Raw genomic sequence first — 21,821 nt, forward strand, 5'->3', positions numbered from 1 at the left:
TATTCTAGATCTCTAGATAGTTCAGACAGCAGTTGAAATGGTCCGATGTAGAGGTGTGGTCTGACGTCAGCCATCTTCTCTATGAAGTCGGAAACATTTTTTTTGAAGTTTTCAGCTTCTAGCTCGTTTGGATTTTGTTTCTTAAAGATCGCTGTCTTCTTTTTTAGCGCGTGTTTCAAGTCTTCGTACTGGAGAGGAAGTTTGTAACGATGAAATCGTTTCGTTTTTATTCGTTTCCGAGATACCGAACAATTTATCGTTTCAAATGAATGAAGATTTTTTATTGAATAACAGCTCTATTAAACCGCATTCTTAAAAAAAAAATATTTGTGTATGTACACAAAATATGTATAAAATAGATAGTATACTAATTAAATAGATCAATATTTTCGTTCCATTCTCACAAACGACGTGTACAAACACACATATACACTCACACACAAACAAACATATCGTACAAGCACCTACAAACAAGGCATCATTCGTGCAAGCTCTGTTGACAGTTTTTAGAATTTAGCCCACCTATAGTATTCCTATAAAGAGAACGCTAGGCATGAACTAACTCAAACAGTAACAGTGTCACACGTTATTATTTTAGTTATAATAATAGCCAGAACAAAATAAGACAATTATTATATTAAATAAAACAATCCATTGAATTCCAAAAAAATCTAACGAGTGCGTTAGCATCAACGATGACTTTCTTTCCTTTAACAACCTGGATGACTCCGATGAACCTGCCCTGATTGCCTGTTGTCTCTTCTTTTTGGTTTTTTACAACGATCCTGTGCAACCTCTTCCCCCTGTAGTAATGATGCAGCTGGAACTCCTCGCGCAATTTCTTATTTTCTGCAGCGTCACCAGTCAGAAAAGTGTCAAACGAATAATCCTCGACCCTAATGGCTGTTGGATCGTGAGCTGCTAATGTAGCTGGTTCGTCATCCGCTTCTGCTTCGTTGTCCTCCTTTGTCTTGTTTACTTCGGAAGCTTTTAAAGAGCTGCGAATGTAGGAAATGATGGAATGAAGTTAGTTGCAATGTTTCACTGATTAGTGATATTTCCTAAAAATAAGTGTCCATCGCATAAAAGTGCTGTTGTTTCCCTGCCCTGTTATTAATGCTAACAATAGGCTTATATTAATATTTACGCAGCTCATGTTCTTCTTAATGATATTACCAGTGTTAATAACTATTTGGACTTACGTCCAAATAGTTATTAACACTATTATTACTATTATTGTTGTCCTAATTGCAAATTACTTTTTAATGTTTGTAATAAAGACAGGGGTATAAAAAAGGTTAATATTCAATAAAGAGAGGGAAATTAAAAAAGGTTGATGTGGACGACTTTTTTGGTTCTCCATCCAAGCCAGTCCTCTTCTCGTCCTCACTTAGTAGCGTCATAAAAACTGTGGGGGATGAATTTCTTGTGAGAGATTTCGACGAAGTGACAGTTGTGCTGGCATTCATGATATCAAGATGAGGATTGTTTGAGAGCTTGAGGTTTAGTTCGTTAAATACTTGATCTACAACCATCGGCGGTGGCATCGGTGTTGTTGCTGTTGTTGCTCTATTACTCTCTGCATATTTCATCCTCTTTAGAAAAAAATATATAAAAAGACTTTAGAGTATTTTGTTTGACAGCATTTATGATCGTTCAAAGCAATTTTTTGACGATTTCTTTTGCAAACTTACACACTCATTGGTATATAAAACTATATATATATGTATATATATATATATATAGAGAGAGAGAGAGAGAGTGAGAGAAAGAGAGAGAGAAAGAGCAACCATCGTCGTTTTGGTTCAGTTTAGAGTAGTAAACTTGCCAAAAAGGATGATTGCAAACGATATAAAACGATTTTGTGGGTAAATATTTTTGTGGTGAAAAATTTATGAAAATGTGTATAGTTTAGTTAAGAAAGTTACGAAATAAATTTACGTTTTTCAGCCTTGTTGTAAAACTTTTTTAACAAGGTTAATCAATGGTATTGTGAGCTAGCTAAAAGAAAGTTTCTGTTGTCGAATAAATTTGAATAAATTTGATTATTTTTCAGTTTTGAAAAAATGTTACTACCTTCTTTCTGATTTTTGTAAACAACTGATTGATAACACTTTTCATTTTTGCTTATTTTTATTTAGAAAATCAAAGTGTGGCTGGTATATCTAGGATGAAGAATAAATCAAATATGAACTAATATTATTGATATTTACATGGTATTTTGATTTGACGTAAAAGATCTTGAATGTTAATTTTGTTTCGTTTAGTTCATGTTTTATATTTTTAAAATTCTTCATATTTCATTGAAGAAACAAAAGATAAAAACTTTTGGTTTTTTAGTATCTATCTGTATCTACCAATCTTCACAAAATCTGCCAAGAAATCTGGGACAGTGAAAAATGGCCAGAAGATTGGTGTAAATCAATCTTGATCATGTTGCCAAAAAAAGGAGACCTAAAAGACTGCAACAACTACAGATCAATAGCACTGATCCCTCATATGTGCAAGATCATGCTGACGATCTTGAAAGAATGATTGGAGAAAGACATAGAGCAGCATTTAGGAGAGGAGCAGGCAGGTTTCAGAAAGGACAGAAATACAGTCCAGCAAATCCTGATGTTGAGACTATTGTTGGAAGATGCAGGAAGCAGAGGTCAAACAACTTTTCATTGTTTTGTGGATTTTAAGAAGGCGTTTGATTCAGTCTGGCACGAAGGTTTGTGGGCAGCTTTGGAAAGTATGGGAGTGTCAACAAAAATGGTAAGGGTGCTGAAATGGCTTTATGAGGAGTCAACAATAGCGGTAAAAGTAGGTACAGAGCTGGCAGACTGGATCAAAGCGAGCATAGGAAGTAGATAAGGAGATCCAATATCACCATTACTGTTTTTAGCACTGTTGGAAAGAGCCTTGGAAAAAATGGAGAATGCAGATATTGAGGGAATCGACATTGGAGGCAGAGTGATAAGGGACCTCAGGTTTGCAGATGATATAGATCTGCTAGCATCTAGTGCAGAGGGTCTACAGAAACTGATCGAGTTGACGTACGATGGTGGAAGAAACCATGGACTACACATCAACAGTAGTAAGACAAAGATAATGATTTCGGAAGCAGGTGGAAACAATGATGAATTCCAAATAGGAGCAGAAAAGCTCGAACAAGTGAACCAATTTATATATCTGGGAAGCCTCATAACTGATGACAATAATTGTTCGAAAGAAATTGATAGAAGAATAGCAATCGCGAGAAGAATGTTTGCATCTTTGAAAGTAATTTTGAAAAACGGTAATGTATCTACAAAAACAAAGGTAAAGATCGTAGAAGCGTGTGTGTTTTCTACATTGATGTATGCATGTGAGGCTTGGACGTTGAAGAAAAGAGACAAAGACAAACTGGAAGCATCCGAGATGCATTGTTATAGAAAGTTGCTGGGAATCAGTTGGAGACAAAAGATAAGAAACGATGCCATAAGAAAACAACTTGGAAGAAAAAAAACTGTGTATGAAAGTGTCAAGGAAAAAAAACTGGGTATCTTTGGGCACATCTGCAGAATGACAGACGACAGACTGATCAAAAAAGTACTGATGAGAAAGAGGGACTGGAAGAAAAAAGTTAGAAGACCTGTGAGGAAGTGGATGGATGATATCACGGAATGGACGGGGGTTGGAACATTGAGCTCAATGAAGATGGTGAGGGAAAGAAAAAGATTTTGGAGAGATAGAAGAATACCATCGTCCTCAACGGTCCCTTAAGGGATTACAGAGGATCATTGAATCTGTATATAGTCCTGTAATGTAATATTTCAAACCAAAACTATTATCAGTTGTTGTTGTATTCTTTTTCATTGAATTATTTGAACACAACAACGATATCTACACGGCGTCCACACGACACATGGCTGAAAAACGTAAATTTATTTCGTAACTTTCGTAACTATAAATGGATGCATGACAGAGACAGATAGCGAACATACAGAATCATCATTGGAAGATGAATATTGAATATATCGGTTGTGGGTGATTGTATGTACCTATATGTTGTAAATCTTTCTGGCCAGCTTATACAGAAATTTCAAAAATACAGCTTTATTACTTGTGTGGAATTTGATTTAAAACATAAGTACTCTTACACACACACACCACACACTACAGGCACACGTATAAAAAAAATAACGGCTGTCCATATAATTTGATTGATGCTTCTTTACGTTGCTAACGTAACTGACAGGCAGTGTCGTAGCGTGTCTCATGCTTTTCTACCTACCGTCACTTGTACATGAAAAATTTATTATTTAGAGTTTAAACGACTTTGACAAACAAATTCAATTATGTTTTCCAAATTACATTCATCGGTGAAGTTGCTCTGTGCAAAAGTTAGTGATGAACAATTGCTACTTTTATTTTAATTTAAAAAATATTTAAATTATAAATTGGAGGGTTTGTCTGAGCCTCTGAGCAACCTGATTTCAGATTTTGATTTTCTACTGCTACTTGTTTTTCAGTTTAGTTAAATTTATTTCAACTATAAATTTTATAACGACACTACTTTACAAAAGATTTCATGACTAACAAGACATTGTTATTATATAATGGAGAAGATGAATAATAATAATTTCAGAACTTTCTAAGAAAGATTCCAGCACGTTTCTTAAATTTACATGAATACCAAAGCAAAGGATTGATGGAAGAGGCAGGCCTCTCAGTGCAGAAGTTCATGGTGGCCCATGATCTACAATCAGCCCACGACATTGCTGCCAAGTTCAGCAAGTATTTTTGATCCACTTTTAGATCCTAACAGTTAATTTTCATTAATTTGTTAATATTGTTCAAAAAGACTTTCATCTTAATTAAATTTTATAATAGTTATATTAGCATGTGTGGCTATTAAATTAAATGCATCAACATATTTTAAAAATTATGTTTTTAATATCAGATTTTTTCAATAAATAAATCTCAATGTTTCAGAAGTAACAGAGTATGTGATAAAGGCCCAGGTTTTAGCTGGTGGCCGGGGGAAGGGTGTATTTGATACTGGCTTCAAAGGTGGAGTGCACCTCACTAAAAAGTTAATATTTTGTATATTATCAATATAAATATTTAAAGTTTTTTATTCTTTTTTGTAATTTACATATCTATTTTCAACAGATCATCTGAAGTAGCAGCACTAGTTGAGAATATGCTGGGCCACAAAATCATCACCAAGCAAACACCCAAGGAGGGTGTTAAAGTTAACAAGGTAATAATAATAATAATAATAGTGTTATCAATTTGTATTTTAATGGTTTGAAGTTAGCAAGATAATTATAAGAGTGTCAGTGAATTGAGGTAAAGAAATACGGTAACAATGATATCATTGTGTCTCATAGTTTAATGTAACGCTTATTTTATTTTGTAGGTAATGGTAGCAGAAGCCATGGACATAAAGCGAGAGACTTATGTGGCAATAGTTATGGACCGAGAAAGTAGCGGGCCGATATTCATCTGCAGTCCATGTGGCGGGGTCGATATCGAAGATGTGGCTGCTACTCAACCTGAGATGATACTAAAAGTTTGCTCCAATTTTGAGGGCTATCTGTGTATAAATAGTTGCTTTGATGAAAATTATTCGTAAGATTAAAAATTTTATAGTTGTAAAATATATTGTGGTGCTGTATAGTTCTCTTAGTCTGCTTCTCAAATGGTCTTATTGTGCTTATTGCTTAAAGCATTGCTCATAAAAGTTTTAAAAAATAGTTGCTAGAGATCTACTTTTTTTTCTTCCAGTTTTGTATATATATATATATATATATATATATATATATATATATATTTATATATATATATATGTTGGTAATAGACCATAATTTTTACAATATTCTATAAATTCTACCGAATGTTTGGTGTTAACATGTTTGTAGAAAATGAAAAAACGAACTACAAACATGTTAACGCCAAACATTCGGTAGAATTTATAGAATATTGTATGTATATATATATATATATATATATATATATATATATATATATATATATATATATATATATGATTTTTTAGTTACATTATTTTCGGTTACATTCTTTGTATCACATTTTAAAGGCACACACTTGTATTAATATCAAAATGATTCTAAAAAAAGCAATTTCTACAATTTTCAATTTCTCCAATAATTCTGCTGCACCCATTGTTACGACCAATCCTGCAAGACCAACACACACACACACAGACACATGTGGATATCTGGAAAGGACTTTCAGAAGACCAGGCTCTTGAAATTGCAAAATTTTTAAAGTTTGAAGGACATCTGTTGAACAAGGCAAAGAAGGAGTTGCTGAATTTGTATAAACTTTTCATTAAGCTTGATGCTACGCAGATTGAAATCAACCCTTTCGGTGAAACTACTGATGACAGAGGTTGAAAATTTTTTGGTTTGTTAAATAATTTTTATGTTTAAAATATTTTTTCCAGGGCTTTACCTGAATATTTTAAATGCCAATCTACCTTGCTGTTGTTATGCCTGTTCAAATACTTTTGCAAAGTCTGATCTCGAATTGTATCTATCATGTCTTGTTACTTTGAATTAAATTTTAAAAGTTTTAGAAACTTTTCATTGAGTTTGTGTCTCCTTTGGGATTTAATTTTTCCATTCACACAAATGTGGTTTTAAATTTTGCTTTGAAATAACATGAGAACTATATTCTAGATACAGTTTAAACCATTAAAATTATTAGAACTATATTCTAGGTGCAGTTTTAAAGCATTAAAATTATTAAAAATTTGAATTTGAAGACAAAAAATTTTCACCCACTCCAACCAGTAATCTGCTTTGATGCAAAAATCAACTTTGATGACAATGCAGCCTATCGCCAGCAGGAAGTTTTCAAAATGGCTGACCATTCCGAATCAGACCCCCGAGAACTTGAGGCCTCCCAGCATAACCTCAACTACATTGGCCTCCATGGTAACATTGGCTGTATGGGTTAGTAAGTGGATGGATGCTTGAATGAGTGGGTAGATAGAGGAAAGACTGGAATGATTGGTTGATTGATTGATTGGATTGATTGGCTGGCAGACACACTGGCTGATCCATTGATGAGGATTTGAGAATGTTTCTTTATAATGTTGAATTAGGAATGTTAATTTTAATTTTGCTTCCTGCCTGCAGTGAATGGAGCAGGACTGGCGATGGCCACGATGGACATGATCAAACTGAGAGGCGGAGAGCCTGCAAACTTCCTGGACGTTGGAGGGGGTGTCAATGAAGCACAAATATCTCAGGCATTCAAAATTCTGGCTAATGATAAACAGGCATGTTGAAATATCAATGCTGCTCCATTTCAAAGATATTACAAAGAGAGAGAGAGAGGAGGGAGGGAAAGTATTAGAAAGAATTGTTAATAAGTTAATAAAATTATTAAAAATTTAAAAAAAAGAACAGTGAAAGACTAACAATCCCTCCATCCAAAATCTTAAAAAGTGTAACATTTATAATTTGCTCATCAATGTATAAATTTAATGATAAGAAATTCTGAATAGCACACAGAAGCATTACATATCTTTATTTACGTAACTTTCATTTACATTTACAGGTGAAGTGCATATTGGTGAATGTGTTTGGAGGAATTGTAAATTGCTCTATAGTTGCAAAGGGCATTGTAAATGCGGCTCGTACCATTGAACTCAAGACACCTCTTATTGTCAGACTAGAAGGTTCCTTGATGGTTTTCACAATTCATTCCTCGTCGTCCATGTATCAATTTGATGGTTTCGTGTGTGTTTTATCACGTGTTGAATCATGTTATTACCGTACCGATATAATTCTATTGCTTGTTCATACGGTCAGATTATACTTCATTGCATTGTGTTGTATTGTATGGCATTGTGTTGAATGGTATTGTATTTTGTTGTATTGTATTGCGTTGTATTGTTTAATATTGTATCAGATTGTATTGTACTGTACCTCATAACTTGCCCGGTACCTTTCATTAATACGCATCAAATCTTTTGATGTTTTATCTTTTTTATCGACGGTTCAGTTTAAATCAACTTGAAAGATTTGATGAATTAAATCCTTTGCAAAACTTCTTAAAAAATGATTACCACAAGCATGCTCTACAAACAAAATAAAAAGAATAACAAAAGTAATAATATTAATAATTTTTGTAATTGATCCATTCATACTCTCCCAAAAGGCACAAACGTTGAAGAAGCGCGGAGCATTTTGAGTTCCAGTGGCATCAACGTCATAAACAGCACAGATCTCGATGACGCCGCTACCAAAGCTGTTGCCAGCCTCAAAATTTCAACATAATAATCATAATATAATTAATAATAATTATAGTAATATAATTATTACTATTATTATTATAGTTATTATCATTAGTGATATTATCGCATGCAATGTGTTGACGGGCATGTTCCTTGTGTATGTCGTGTTGTTATATCTCTGAAAATTATTTAAGGAGAGCGTTTTTATTGATTTACGATCCTTTTATTACGGTTATATTATATATATATTATATTATATTGATTTGTGTATTCTTTTGCATTCGCTATTTGAGATATCATGAATATGGTCTTGAAATTTGTTGGTGTGGGAGTGGCGGAGTCGAAAATTTTCGTCCTACTCCCCTTAACAATTAAATTTTATCTTGATATGTTAATATTTATTATTAAATGTGTGTGTGTGTATGCGTGTTGTATTTCCACCATTCATATCCACCCCAAGAAATCATTGTAAATAAAAATTTTCTAATACAATCTAGCCATCATTTCAAATATGTGTATTTAAACATGTGTACATTTTAATATCGTGCCTTTTTGAATAAAAACGACCTAATTTTATGAATGATTTCTCATTCATGTGTGTTCACTGACGCTGGTTGCTTTCCTGTTGGTGGACATTTTATTACGGATTTCAATAATATCTATAAAAAAATTAACATAACTTTTAGCAATTTAATTTCTGTGCCCTTTATTGTGGTGTTCCACAATTTTCATAAGTGACATTGCTTAATGTACTATATCTATATCCGCTTAGATAAAAGGATATATGTAGAGTACATTTATGATGGTTAATTAGGAATCTTTGGGAAACTAGTTCAAAATATTTTAATAAAATGTATGACATTAATATGAACAAATATTTATCTGCTGTTGAAAATCATTTGATTTATCTTTCCAGAAAACAAAAATCATGTATAAGACACCAAATTAAATGTTTGGGATTGTTTCTTATCAGGAACCACGTGGAAGAAATATTTCTCAAATATTCTTCCTGCCTTAACGGCATTATACAGTGGACTCGTTGAATAAGGTGAGAGGGTTTCTTTGGATATGAACACATGACCAGGACACAATGAATACAATGTGAAGTCTCTTCCGCAACCAACCTAACAAAATTTGCATGTTATATACTATTTAAAGATTAGAACAGAAAAATTACATTAGGGTTTGATTAAAAAGATTTTGGTAGGGAATTTTTGTAAATTGATAGATTAATCAAATGCAGCAAATAAAGATAGCATAATTTTGAGCACAACACGTTCTATTTTTCAATATTAATAACTAATAATTTATATAAATCATTGAATCAACATTTCACATGGCATCTGCATATATTATAATCAGTAACGGATCTAGACAACTCTGACTTTTGATACAAACGCTGCTCACAATGGGGAAGGCACTGGCCCCCCTCCCCTTAGATCCACCACTAACTATAATATAAAGAAAGCATTCCAATCAGTCAAAAGGAATTTTTCACTATCTTACATTTTCCCCAGGATAGACTTTCAACCCTAATTGCCTGAAAAGAATCATCCCAGTTTCCACGTAGTCCCCATCATATTTCTTCCACCCCCTACTTTTGCCAGGTGTGTTGTGTTTTTTATTCTTTGTTGATGACCCTGCTTTCTTTGAGGCTCCACAGGCAGGCACAAATTTTATGGCATCTAAAAATAAGTTGAAAAATATCTGAATTTAATAGCAATCAATGAAAAACTCAACAGTTAAAACAATATCTATTTATTAAATTTATTTATCATAGTAAAAAACTGAAATGTGGAAGAAATTTAACTTGAGTCTCATCTTAATTAAATCTTAATTCTTAAAATCTTACAAGCAATATTTGGTAAATATTTGATAAAAATTAAAAAATATTAATGAAAACATTTACCAGCGTAAGACTTTAACAAAACTTCTGTACTTAATAATTTTAGCATCAGTGACATTCTGTTACTTTATATTAATTAATTAATATTTAAATATTATCAATCCTTTTCGCTCTTTTCGCTCGAAGAACGAGCGTGACTTTGAAAATAGTAACTAATAACTTGTGTGGAAAGCCTTAAAAATCGTACTCTAAAGTTATCAGTTTTAATAATTTTATTAATTTAAAGCGTGTTTTAACTAATATTGTTAGCAAAATTATGTTTAAAACAATACAAACATAAAATACATAAAATAAAATATTAAATATACATAGCTAATTTTGTGTATTAGTGAATTGAAACTTTGAAACCAATACTAGACAACTGTTTTATATCTCGTTTTACTTTTATACTTTTTTTTACCCTACTACATTTCACTAACGTAATGAAGTGTGTTTTATGAGATAAAATATACAATTTTTATTTTATTTTTAAAATTTAAAATGATTGAATTGGGTCCGGATGTTTGTAGTACGTCAGGGTATGCTTGGTGATTTTTTTGTAGTTAAGCCTTGCAAAATAGATAGTACATATTTTCAATCTCAATGTTCATTATGTTTTATCTTTTATTTTATTGTTTTTAAATCAGTCTACTCTACTCTAATTATCTTCTATGTTTGATCAATGCTAGTTCTTCTATTAATTATTTAGCTAACCATTGTTCATATCATCTTATGTTTGCCATTTAAATTATATACTCTATACTGTAATAATGATATTGATAATGACAATGAAGATTTAGAATCTAGATCATGAATACCAATAAAATTTATTGAATAAATGAATAATATTTAAAATTTAAATGAAAACGTCCATTTATCATAAAATAAAACTTTTTTTTAATTTTATTTCAGAAACATTTCAGAAGATAAAGATTCAAAAGTTTGTGTCGTTTCACTGATTGGAAAGTCCAGCATTTCCTCAACTAAATCATCTTTGTTCAATGAATTTGCATGGGCTAATATCTTTCCTGTTAGATTTTTCTTCTATGTGGTTATTTGAAATTCAAAATTTGAATTCAGATAAATTAAATTGATTTATTTTTAGTTTATTTTATTTAGTTATTTTGAAAAATTTTAATTTCAGAAAGAACTAAAGAAAGTGTGGAGAACAAAATCTGTAGGCTTTCTATAAAATCTATTTATATATATACAATGTACTATACAGTTTTATATCAATATTTCATAAAAGTTTCCATAAATGATGTTAATATAAACTTTCTTGCTGTAGTAAGTGAAAAACATTTTTAGCTAAATATACATCATTGATTACAGCATTGCAATACAATAATACATTATTAATGTTAATTTTAGTTATAACTATTTGCTATAGCTAATCTAATTATTATAGTAGTAATTATTGCGACAATAAATATGGAAATAATAAAATTGTTTCATTCCAGATTTGTATAGAGGGTCATTATCTTGAGCAGCAGAGTGTTTTTCTGCTGCACCTGACGTCAACTCAAGATGTCCTGCACCTATATAATGTCATGCATCATTTTAAAAAGTATAACAAAAATAAAGAAAAGGTACTAGAAGATATGTTCTTCAAAAGTGTTTCAATATTTTGATTATTAAATACTTCATGTCATTACTTCATGTCATTTTGGTTGGTTAGTTGATTGATTGATTAATTAATTATAATTGATTATATTTATTACACCAGATGAAGAAATTCTTGAAAAAGTGTGAACATGATCACTTGAAGGCATTGGTTCTAATCTTTTCTGTTTCCCATATCATATTGGTTTGTAACTTGTGCAATGTGCGCGCGCGTGTGTGTCTGTAGATGTTTTCCTTATCATTTTCGATTGTAATCTCCTTTTTCTGAAGGTAAATATACCTGGCAGCACGTTTGATACCAATTATGTGAAACTCTTCAAAGATGTTGAAGGTCTTAGGTCAGTTGGAATTTTTTTTACTTTATATTTTTTTCTCAAATGCCAAAAATGTTTTGTGAGAAATATATTGTTTTTTTAAAATTTCGATTTAATATTTTCTACTTTTTTAAATTTAGCGGAATTTTTTTATTTCATTTGATTTTATTAATTTTATTTTAACGACATTTTATAGCGCCTGAATTTGAATTCGTTTAAAACTCTCAATGACCCCACCACACTTTTGAAATAAATTTCTTTCTTCACGGGCTCTCCATTCACACAAATGCACAAACGCAAATATACAACCGCCTATAGGCAACTATTCAAGCCGCACATAACAAAAAGATTGGAATTGAACTGCCCCAACCTACCTAGAGCCTGGATTGCGAATGGGAGGCTGTGCTCACCAAGGGTCCTATTCATTCTCGGGTCATGCATTTTACCACTAGAGGCAACTCCAGACAGTGCTGATGCCGATGCTAGTGTTAACAGTGGCGTCGAGTCTTCTGGAAAGCCGAAAAATAAGGTGAAACTTCTAATGGCTTGATGCTGTTAAACTCCAACTTATTGTTACGAAATTTTTTTAATGATATATGTATTGTTGTTTGAACTGTTTTCTGATTTTTAAAAATTTATATAAATTTATTAATTAATATTAGAAATGTATTCATTTCTTGTTTTTATTAATTTCTTAACTTCGTGATATTTATGTATGTATAATAAGGTAGGTTTTTTTATGTCCTGGTGTCTTGTTAACTATAAAAATATGGATAACAAATATGCATGCATTCCATATATTTCAATACATATAATAGCATATCTAACTGACGATGGCTGGTGAAACACGCTATAATTTGACGTTGCTGGGGGTACATTTTTGCTCTCCCGACAATGACGATGATGATGATGATAGTGATGACGATGATGATGATTAAGACGATGATGATGATGACCCTTGCAGAATTCAGCTTTGAGAGATCTGCAGCACTTCATCGAGGATATGGTTTATAAAATTTTAAGGAATGATCGAATAATCACCAACGTCAGGTCTGTCTCTGTCTACTTTTTATTTATTTATTCATTAATTTATTTATTATATTCATTTATATTATATTATTATATTTATTTATTCATTTGTTTACTTATTCACTTATTTCCCAGTTAATCGCCCACTTGTTTGCCTACCCAGGCATGTTAGACGCTTGAGGTCGTAATAATTTATCGGGATCGCGATCATATTTGGCATCAGGATCGCGGCTGTATTCTGCATTAATGATTACGCGCTGTCCGAATGAAGTATAGGCATTGCAGTTTATTTCTAAAAATACGCTCAATACAGATAAACATTATAATGTATATGATTTATACGTCCTACCTCGGGGAACTGGGTCTCTGGATGCTAAACGAAGATTGATTGTTTGATTGATTGATTGATTGATTGGTTGATTGATTGATTATACGATTTATAAAGGCGATTGAAAAATGACTGACAGAGAAATTTTAAAGATCTCATCGAAAAACATTTTGAAATCTTCGGTTAAACTCATCTCTGTGGACAAAACGTTTATTTGATGAATGTTAATGAAAGTGTGACGAGATGAAGGTCGAGTGACTTGCGTATATGGGGCGGGTTCTACATTAATTCTAACCAGATGATGCTGACTGACGAGATGCGAAACGTCCAATCACGCTGCTGCGTTATTTTTTTTGTGCTAATTTGTCGAATTATTGAATTATATTTTGAAAAATTATTTTTTGGCAATTAAACTAATAAATGTTTGTCGCCACAAATGAACATCGTTTCTCCATGTTATGTTTTGAATAACTTCTACATTTTCTCCGGCCCGTGTGTTTACTCATTTATTCATTAGTTTTTATAAAAATCATTCATTCATTCATCATATTAATTCATACATGCATTTCTTCATTCATTCATTTTTCGTTCGTTCGTTTTTTTTTCGTTTATTCAATTCACTATCCAATGAACTTTTAAAAATTCTCCTTCACCCAGTAACAATTCTCTGTTTGCCATACCGGCCAACCAGGAATTTGTTCTCATAAACCATCAGGCAGGGCCATCATCATCAACGCCATCACAGTCGTCAGCCAATCAGAGCAGTAACAATAGTAACAGCAGCTTCGATTCTTTATCTTTCTTAACTGAACATTTGTCACAATCTTGCAAGTTTCCATCTGCCGGTTCGTTAAGGGATGTTCATTCTTTGCTGCTTGCTTGGAGTTGTCATTGTTAATGATGATGGTGATGATGAGTAGGATGATGTTGTTTGATGACGATGGTGACGAAGATGAAATGTTGAAAATGATGGTGGCGAAGATGAAATGATGAAGATGGGGATGATTAAGTTGGTGCAGATGACGATAATTCTGATGATAATATTAAAGATGACGACAATGTGATAAATACAATAGATCCAAACTAAACTCCACTTCCAGAAAGTTCCAGAAAAGCCAAAAGTTACAGCGCAAGTCGGTCGCAACTCATGCCAACTGTACAGTCGACTGCATCGTTAAAAAAAGCATCCTCATCTGCCTCCCCATCCTCATCTGACATCCTTGAAACGCCATCCATCCTGACACGTCTGAGATGCGATGAGCCCCCGATCTGCTCCTTCCTCAGGCCCCACATCGACATAGCCCTCAAGAAGGGGTTCGATGATAACGTCGGCAGGCAACATGTCAGTCCCGTCTTCGAGGTTTGGTTGGTGTTTTTTTTGGAAGGGCAGGCCATTGTTGGTGGGTGCTGGAGCTTGGGCCCAGTTTTTGTTGTTATTATTATTTATTAATTAATTCATTCATTCATTCATCTACTTATTCACTCATACATTCCTTTATTCTATCCGATATGAATCAATATGTAAGCTCGTATGCACAAATATGTACGACATCCTGCTAGCAATTCAATTCAAATTTAAACCCAACTTAGCTACCAACCGTGAACCAAATGCTGGACGTCGTGTCGCAACTGCACGCCTTGATATTCAAGCATGAGAGTGGTCTCGGTGGCGGCCACACCATCGACAGAGACAAATTTCTAAATGATATGAAGGAAGTTGATGCGTACTTTGCTAATAATGTTGACTTGTTGGAAAAGTTCCTTGAGAAGTAGGCAAATTCCTTCTTTTTCTCTCTGTCTGTCCGTCTGTCTGTTTGTCTGCCTGTCTGTCCATCTCTATGTCCGCGTCTCTCTTTTTTTTCCTCTCCTTCTGTTTTTGTATATTTTTCCTTTATCTCTCCTTTTTCTCTCCTTGCTCCTTTGCCTCGCATTCATAATTTATTTAAATCAAACATTCACGACGACGTATTTTCAACACACCGTCAAGCCTTAACAACAAGCTGCTTCCATTAGCAGAGGAAATGTACTGCGAAGGACTGCCGAAATTTTACACAAAAGATTACCACACAACCAAGGTTGTCATTCGTCCCATGTATGTCTGGATGGCCTTGGCTAGGCTCGACAAATTTCTTAAATATTTTCCTAGTCAACCATCCAGCGTTTTTCGTTTTTTTTTTTTTGCAAAATAAATCTTGTTTCGTTTCGCTTCGTTTGGTATCGTTTCGTTTATTTCGTTTCGTATCGTTTAGTTTCGTGTACTGTACGCATTGTAGTGCAGTCTATATTGTATCGTTATCATTATATCTATCATCTGATATGTATTGTGGGCTGGTATCGTCATTGTACAGGCATTGTATGAAGTATGAAAAACTATTTTTATTTATTTTATCTTGTTTAAAATTTATTTTTTTGCATTTTGGTTTTCAACTATTTTAACTAAAAATTGTCCCAATATTTAGCTGGAGCAAGCTCGAAATTATTTTGTGGCGAACGCGCGAGGACCTGACGTGCTAAAGTACTGGAGGCAGCTGGAAGTGAAGTTCACCGACATGTGGATGAATGGCAGGAGGCTTTGTGAAGCTATCAGTATGCTCGGTCATCAATGCTGCAATGAGGTCTGTCTGTCTGTTTGTTTGTTTGTGTATGTGTCTGTCTGCCTGTTTGTTTGTTTGTGTAAGTGTCTGTCTGTCTGTCTGCCTTTGTTTGTTTCTATTGTATTAGTTTATTACAAAGTCAATAATTTGATGTATAGTTGTATAGCAGCATTATAACATGTCAACGTTGAAGTTGCACAGGCTGCCTGAGGATAAGAAATCAGAGAGGCTGGTGTTGAATGAAGAGGATGAAGTGAACGAGGCTGACAGCAGCCTACCCGCCATGGAGCACACCAGCAACGTCGTGACCAGGGCCACGTGCAACTGCGGGGGTACGCAGAACGATAGGGACGACCCTTTCGATTTCAAGGTGTCACATCAATTTTTGTCGTTATTGATAAATAATTTTTTAATTTAATTTATTTAATAACTTGCCACCTTTTTGTTTTGTTATAACCTCTTAATATTATTATTTGTCGGATAGGAATAACAATTCAAAAATGATACTAAGATACATTTTAGATAGAATAAGATTGATGCATGATGACTATAAACAACTCGACAGGCCGCAAACTATGACTTCTACATGGCCCTGGAGGAAAAATGCTGCCACAAGTACGAACATTATGTTTTCACAACAGCCAACTCGGAAAAAGGGGCCAACTTTGACTTCAACATGCTGCCTGATGAGAGCAGCTTCAGTCCAACTGGACACGAGGAGCCACTGTACGACCCGATATTGATGTCATCTCCATTGCATCAATACAACAGCAGCAACAAGAGTGACGGCACGAAATGTTCGCAGAGGTCTTCAAATACAAACGCTGATGACGGCGAGCTGTGCAGTTCAAATGCCTCCAAACAGGATGCCACTGACGATTTTTATGCCAATGCAAATTTCAGTCTAGGTGGTTTTCTATACTTAATTAATTATTTATTGACTTATTTATTTATATTTTTAACCTTTCCATCACCCATAGCCACGTGCGACCTTTTTACGTTGGACAAATTGGATCAAAGCGGTGATTTTATGGGAATGGTTTATGTGGGAGGCGGGAATGAAATTCGGTACAGTGACATCCCTGGTGACGTCATCAACGATGACGATGCTTACGTAGACGCCGTTGATGACGACGACGATGGTGGCGGACATTTCCAACTATCACAGGTTGATGATATCAGCGCCCCTGACGACTCATTCACCGAGATTCCAGATGATTTCTACAGCAAAGATAACAGTGGCGATTGTATCATTGATTATGATGACGACGATGATGATAATAATAACGGTGATGATGATGATGTTGAGGATAGTGGTGGTGGTGATGACAATGGTGGTGGTGGTGGTGGTGGTGGTGGTGGTGGTGGTGGTGGTGGTGGTGGTGGTGGTGGTGGTGGTGGTGATTTGCAAGAAGATGGTAAAGAATATTTTAGTAATTTTGAAAATTCACTTGGAATGAGCAATAGATCCTTCCTAGATTTCTCAAGTATCATCTCGCAAAGCGAGCCAAAAGAAAGTGGCTTGTCAATATCAAGCGCTGATGTTGGACTACTGACTGATCTCCATGTACAAAAGCCTTTGAAGCCTGTTAAACCTAAGCGATTGTCATTAGGTGAACTTTTTTTTACATTTATATCACATTTATTTATTTACTTATTTATTTATTTTCTTATTTAAATTTACGTTAAAAACGGAAAAATAACTCATTTTTTAGTTTAGATATCATTTAATATTTGTAAGATTAAGCCTCGTGAATAATTTCACTTTGTTGTTAACAGCGATGCTGAACAGCGTATCGATCCAGCACGGCATTCTCCCAGCATTCCCGTCCTGGTCCCTCTTGAAAGTTGGGAAGTATTGCTCCTATGAGGCTTCCACAGGTCAACTATATTTTTCAATCTTCTTCATCCTCCTCCCAACTCTACCTTTCACGTCTTCATTACTGCCAAGCAACAACAAGCTGCCAGCTTCGACTTCAGCCTGCTTCTTCTTCTTACTCTTGCTATACCTTTTTACTTTACCATTTTATTTTTATTTTTTTACTTTTCTTACTCTATTTTTTAAGTTTTTCTACATTTCGTTTGTTGTACCTTTATCTCTGACTATTTACAACATCAATTCATGTGCCCTGCTATGTACTGCACAGTTACACAACGACCGGGACAAAACCAATGCAATACAACTCCACCAATCATAATTCAACACCAACACAATGCGACAGCACACTAATACAACATGGTACATCACAGTACCGACGCCGTTCACGAAATCCATGATATCACTTCCTAAATTCAGCATACAACATTTAATTTGACCAAAAAGATGCCAATTTTTCAAGGAGGACAAATAATTTCAGAGTGAAAATTCAAAAAAAAAACTCCCCAAAACAGGCATCAACCAACCGAACTTCACCCACCAAGCCAACTTCCTACTACCGATCGATGCCAAGCTCCAAGTAGCAACACCTTCGTCCAACCTCTGGCCGACCTCTGCTAGTAAAAGTTAGCTACCCCCCATCCCTGTCTAATTTTATTCATTAGTAATTTTACTTTTTAATGTAGTTAGTAAGTTTATTTTTACTGTTGTTGGATGCTAAGATTGTTTGCATTATTATTAGTAGTAGTTGTAGTAGTAGAAGTAGTAGTAGTAGTAGTTGTGTAGTAGTAGTAGTAGTATTAGTAGTAGTAGTGGTGGTGGTGGTTGTAGTAGTAGGAGTTAGTAATGTGTTAGTATTAGTAGTAGTAGTAGTGTTAGCAGCGGCAGTAGTGCCAGTAGTATTGCAGCTTTTGCATATTCTTCTGCTGCAGAGCCTGCAACCAAACTGTTAAGGATGTACGTAGGACTGGAGTACGAGTGCTTCAAGGGCCACAGGTTCTTCCTATCCTCTCCCAATAAGATGTTCAAGGCTCCAGTGTCCGGCGTTTTCAAGGTGCCTGTGTGTGTGTGTGTGTGTGTGTGCATGCGCGTGTCTGTGTACGGTGTGTACGTGCCTCTTCCCTCCTACATTTTTTCCGTAATTTTTTTTTCATTTCGAAAACAACTAACCAAAGGAGACAGGTCACAAGATCGTGAATCAAGATATGCCAATGTATTTCCCATGCAGTTGTAGGTAGGAAAGACCGATCTATTTTTATTGTTATTATTGTTGTTGTGGTTGTTAATGTTATTGTTGCTGTTATTATTTACTGGCTCATGTATTTATTTTTGTCATTTCAATTTTTGCAACTTTTCAATTCTTTATTCAGTCTTGTAAAAAATAAAGTTTACTTGTAATAATACTTTAACTAGTAGTACTGCTACAACTGCTACTGCTGCTACTACTACTACTACTACCTCTGCCACTACTACTACTGCTGCTGCTACTACTGCTGCTGTTGTTGCTACTACTGCTGCTGCTGCTGCTACTACAACTACTATTTACTTTTCAATCGCAGGAGCAGCCTTGTGTACCTTGCACAGTTGATGCGTATTCATGTTGCGGTACCTGAAGGTGATATTGAAGTGAGGTTGAAGGTCAAAGTTCAACCCGGTCCACCCCCTTGTCCCGTATTTTTTCCCGAACCAACGGAATCAATCGTCCTGGAGCCAGGGTGGTGGGTGATGAGGCTGCCGTTAGTGTTGCTACCTTGCCATTTTGTTTTTTTTTTCCTCTTTATTGAATTATGTTCTTGTGAGAATTTAATTTGCATCTCAATCGAATTCACGTTGTTGTTGTTGTTGATGATGATGATGTTGTTGTTTTTTGTGTTCATTTGTTTTGCGAAGTGTACTTTAATTGGTCGATATTTTATTTAATTTCAAATACGAACTTAAATAATATCTTTATTTATTGATATCATCTTTATGACCTCAGCTACATTCATTGGCGGAACTACTTAAATAGGGAACTGTTTCGTATCGCGCCCTCTTCGATTATATCTTCATTAATTGTTTCGATCTACTTTTCAATACTAAATTAAATTAATCCTTAATTTGAAACCGTTTGCAGCTACGTGTATTACGATGGCGCCACTTCCTACTTCATGCCCTCTGACACCAAGCTACTGTCGTCATGCAAACTTCTCAAGAACTTCATCTCAGTCACCCAACGATCGAGCTGACACACGCCTCTGTCCTCGCTTCAAACCAACTTAATCCATCGCACCCGTACTGATTTTAACTCGTATCTGGACTGGCTTACTTCTATATAATGAGTTTAATTTAATTTTTCATACAAATCAGAAAACTTTCAATTGGCTCATTATACTTATGTGACAAAAACTACTGCAACACGTAAATGTGGAGCCGGTGTTCAGTCGTATTAAACTCTTAAAACTTAAAATAAAAGCTTTTAAAATGGTTCGCGCGCAATTGAAATATTTCCTACTTTTGTGATACAGCGACCTGGTTTGAATGCAAGCAGAATCAGAAATGTCGTTTTATGTGTATGCATCCTATGCAGATTCAAGCTTAGCGAGTTTGGAAGCTTTGTTGACCAGGAAGTAGTGTTGTAAAAGTCTTTAGAAACGTTTTTGAACTGCAACATGAACTAAATATTATATATAGGACCGGACCCATCGGTTTGTTTTATTTCAGTAAATAATTCATAACTTGTTTGTTGTAAGGCGCTTACTAATAATATTCGGACGTCAGTTTTACATGGTCCGAAAGATAACAGCAAACAGTAAAAAATAATGTTAAACTTCGTCATCGTTCATAAATGAATTCCAGTAGTTAGTTATGTTTCATACTAATAGGTGACAAAATCAGTTACGTACAAAATAGATGAAAATGAACGGGTTGACGCAGCTGTTCAGACTGGCTAGCAGCAGAATTATCGTCATCGCCGGACCTTTGAAGGAAACGTTTTGACATTTATTATTAATAACGCTGTTACTGTGTTTAGCATTACACGTTGAAGTTAAAAGTAATTCTGTGGATTTGTAATGTGCTAAAATAATATTGACTATTGAACTGGTTGCATGAAATTACGCGCAGTGATGCAACAAAAAACTGAAACATACCTTCGTAAGGTGCTTTGTGATCGAATGCAGCCCAGACGTGAGAAACAAAGAAGGGACACCAGCACAGAATGAATGATGCATTTATGATGACTGTCAACTTGATCGTTCTCATTTTCGCCCTAGACATTCGTTTCTTCATCGTATTCGAACCGCTTTGAGGTTGTTCAATGAGATTTCTTTGGAAGTTTCTTAAATTTGAAGATTTCACATCCGCACTAGCGACTTTCCCAACGTTTTCAAGTTTTATATTCATTTCCAAATTGATACGTGGGGCACATTCTTTGGGATCGCCACGGATATCTCGATGGCACTCCTCCACGTGTTTCCTGCGCAGAACAGAACCTATGTACGTCGTGTGCGTACGAAAACTCGAAACGTATGACGTCATCGAAACTTTTTTCCGACGACTTTTCGCCATGTCGACTTTGATGTCGCTTTTGTCGCAGATGCTCAGCCACACCGTGCGACAGATACGCGAGTAGATGATGAAGAGGATGAGAACTGGGATGGCGTATATCGAGATGGCTGTCCATAATACGTATATCTGGGGGGGAAGGTTTTTATCTTGAGGAGATCGTTAATTTTTGTTTCAGCAGAGGCAGACGTTGAAGGGAGAGGTGCGAGTAAAATATAAAGAATTAAAGATTGACCGGGTTGTTAACGCAACTCTATATACTTAGATACATACGTATATGCGTGCATACATACATGGAGCTGTAAAGAAATTTCATATAAATTATGTATATTTGTGTGTGTGTGTGTGAGTGTGTGTGTGTGTGTGTGTGTGTGTGTGTGTGTGTGT

At 34.7% G+C, this 21,821-nt stretch overlaps 5 protein-coding genes across 5 annotated transcripts in view; 2 read left to right on the forward strand and 3 right to left on the reverse strand.

Moving 5' to 3' along the window:
* Positions 1-1,547, reverse strand: part of HELRODRAFT_167499 (hypothetical protein) — a gene marked incomplete at both ends in the record, with an annotated part of 4,836 nt that extends 3,289 nt beyond the window's left edge. Inside the window, 3 exons of the mRNA XM_009013003.1 lie at positions 1-188; positions 677-998; positions 1,348-1,547. The exon at positions 1-188 is cut by the window's left edge and continues 4 nt beyond it. Coding sequence (XP_009011251.1) covers positions 1-188; positions 677-998; positions 1,348-1,547 — 710 coding nt within the window. The remainder of the gene's footprint in view (positions 189-676; positions 999-1,347) is intronic.
* A 2,698-nt stretch (positions 1,548-4,245) lies between these two features.
* Positions 4,246-9,111, forward strand: HELRODRAFT_190256 (hypothetical protein). Its single transcript, XM_009013004.1, has 10 exons — positions 4,246-4,370; positions 4,616-4,760; positions 4,963-5,062; positions 5,143-5,233; positions 5,393-5,545; positions 6,201-6,387; positions 6,792-6,953; positions 7,140-7,282; positions 7,564-7,684; positions 8,167-9,111. The coding sequence occupies exons 1-10, from the start codon at positions 4,326-4,328 to the stop codon at positions 8,283-8,285; spliced, it is 1,266 nt and encodes a 421-aa protein (XP_009011252.1). The 5' UTR covers positions 4,246-4,325; the 3' UTR covers positions 8,286-9,111.
* Positions 9,112-9,168: 57 nt separating this feature from the next.
* On the reverse strand, positions 9,169-10,206 carry HELRODRAFT_156339 (hypothetical protein; the record flags this gene model as incomplete). The annotated part of the gene is made up of 3 exons (XM_009013005.1): positions 9,169-9,366; positions 9,749-9,927; positions 10,152-10,206. 3 exons carry the CDS (start codon positions 10,204-10,206, stop codon positions 9,169-9,171), a joined length of 432 nt encoding a protein of 143 aa, XP_009011253.1.
* Positions 10,207-10,581: 375 nt separating this feature from the next.
* On the forward strand, positions 10,582-20,352 carry HELRODRAFT_190258 (hypothetical protein). The gene is made up of 21 exons (XM_009013006.1): positions 10,582-10,666; positions 11,040-11,157; positions 11,272-11,304; positions 11,588-11,716; positions 11,854-11,934; positions 12,021-12,088; positions 12,383-12,593; positions 13,029-13,114; positions 14,079-14,266; positions 14,522-14,781; positions 15,012-15,190; positions 15,409-15,496; positions 15,881-16,036; positions 16,209-16,385; positions 16,581-17,628; positions 17,795-17,896; positions 18,407-18,517; positions 18,824-18,945; positions 19,067-19,125; positions 19,451-19,627; positions 20,005-20,352. Exons 1-21 carry the CDS (start codon positions 10,629-10,631, stop codon positions 20,114-20,116), a joined length of 3,543 nt encoding a protein of 1,180 aa, XP_009011254.1. The 5' UTR covers positions 10,582-10,628; the 3' UTR covers positions 20,117-20,352.
* Positions 20,353-20,773: 421 nt separating this feature from the next.
* Positions 20,774-21,821, reverse strand: part of HELRODRAFT_132567 (hypothetical protein) — a gene marked incomplete at both ends in the record, with an annotated part of 2,405 nt that continues 1,357 nt past the window's right edge. The window contains 3 exons of the mRNA XM_009013007.1: positions 20,774-20,847; positions 21,020-21,207; positions 21,370-21,563. Of these exons, the coding sequence (XP_009011255.1) occupies positions 20,774-20,847; positions 21,020-21,207; positions 21,370-21,563 (456 nt within the window). The remainder of the gene's footprint in view (positions 20,848-21,019; positions 21,208-21,369; positions 21,564-21,821) is intronic.

Source organism: Helobdella robusta (assembly GCF_000326865.2).
Source record: "Helobdella robusta unplaced genomic scaffold HELROscaffold_11, whole genome shotgun sequence".
Classification (NCBI taxonomy): Eukaryota; Metazoa; Annelida; class Clitellata; order Rhynchobdellida; family Glossiphoniidae; genus Helobdella; species Helobdella robusta.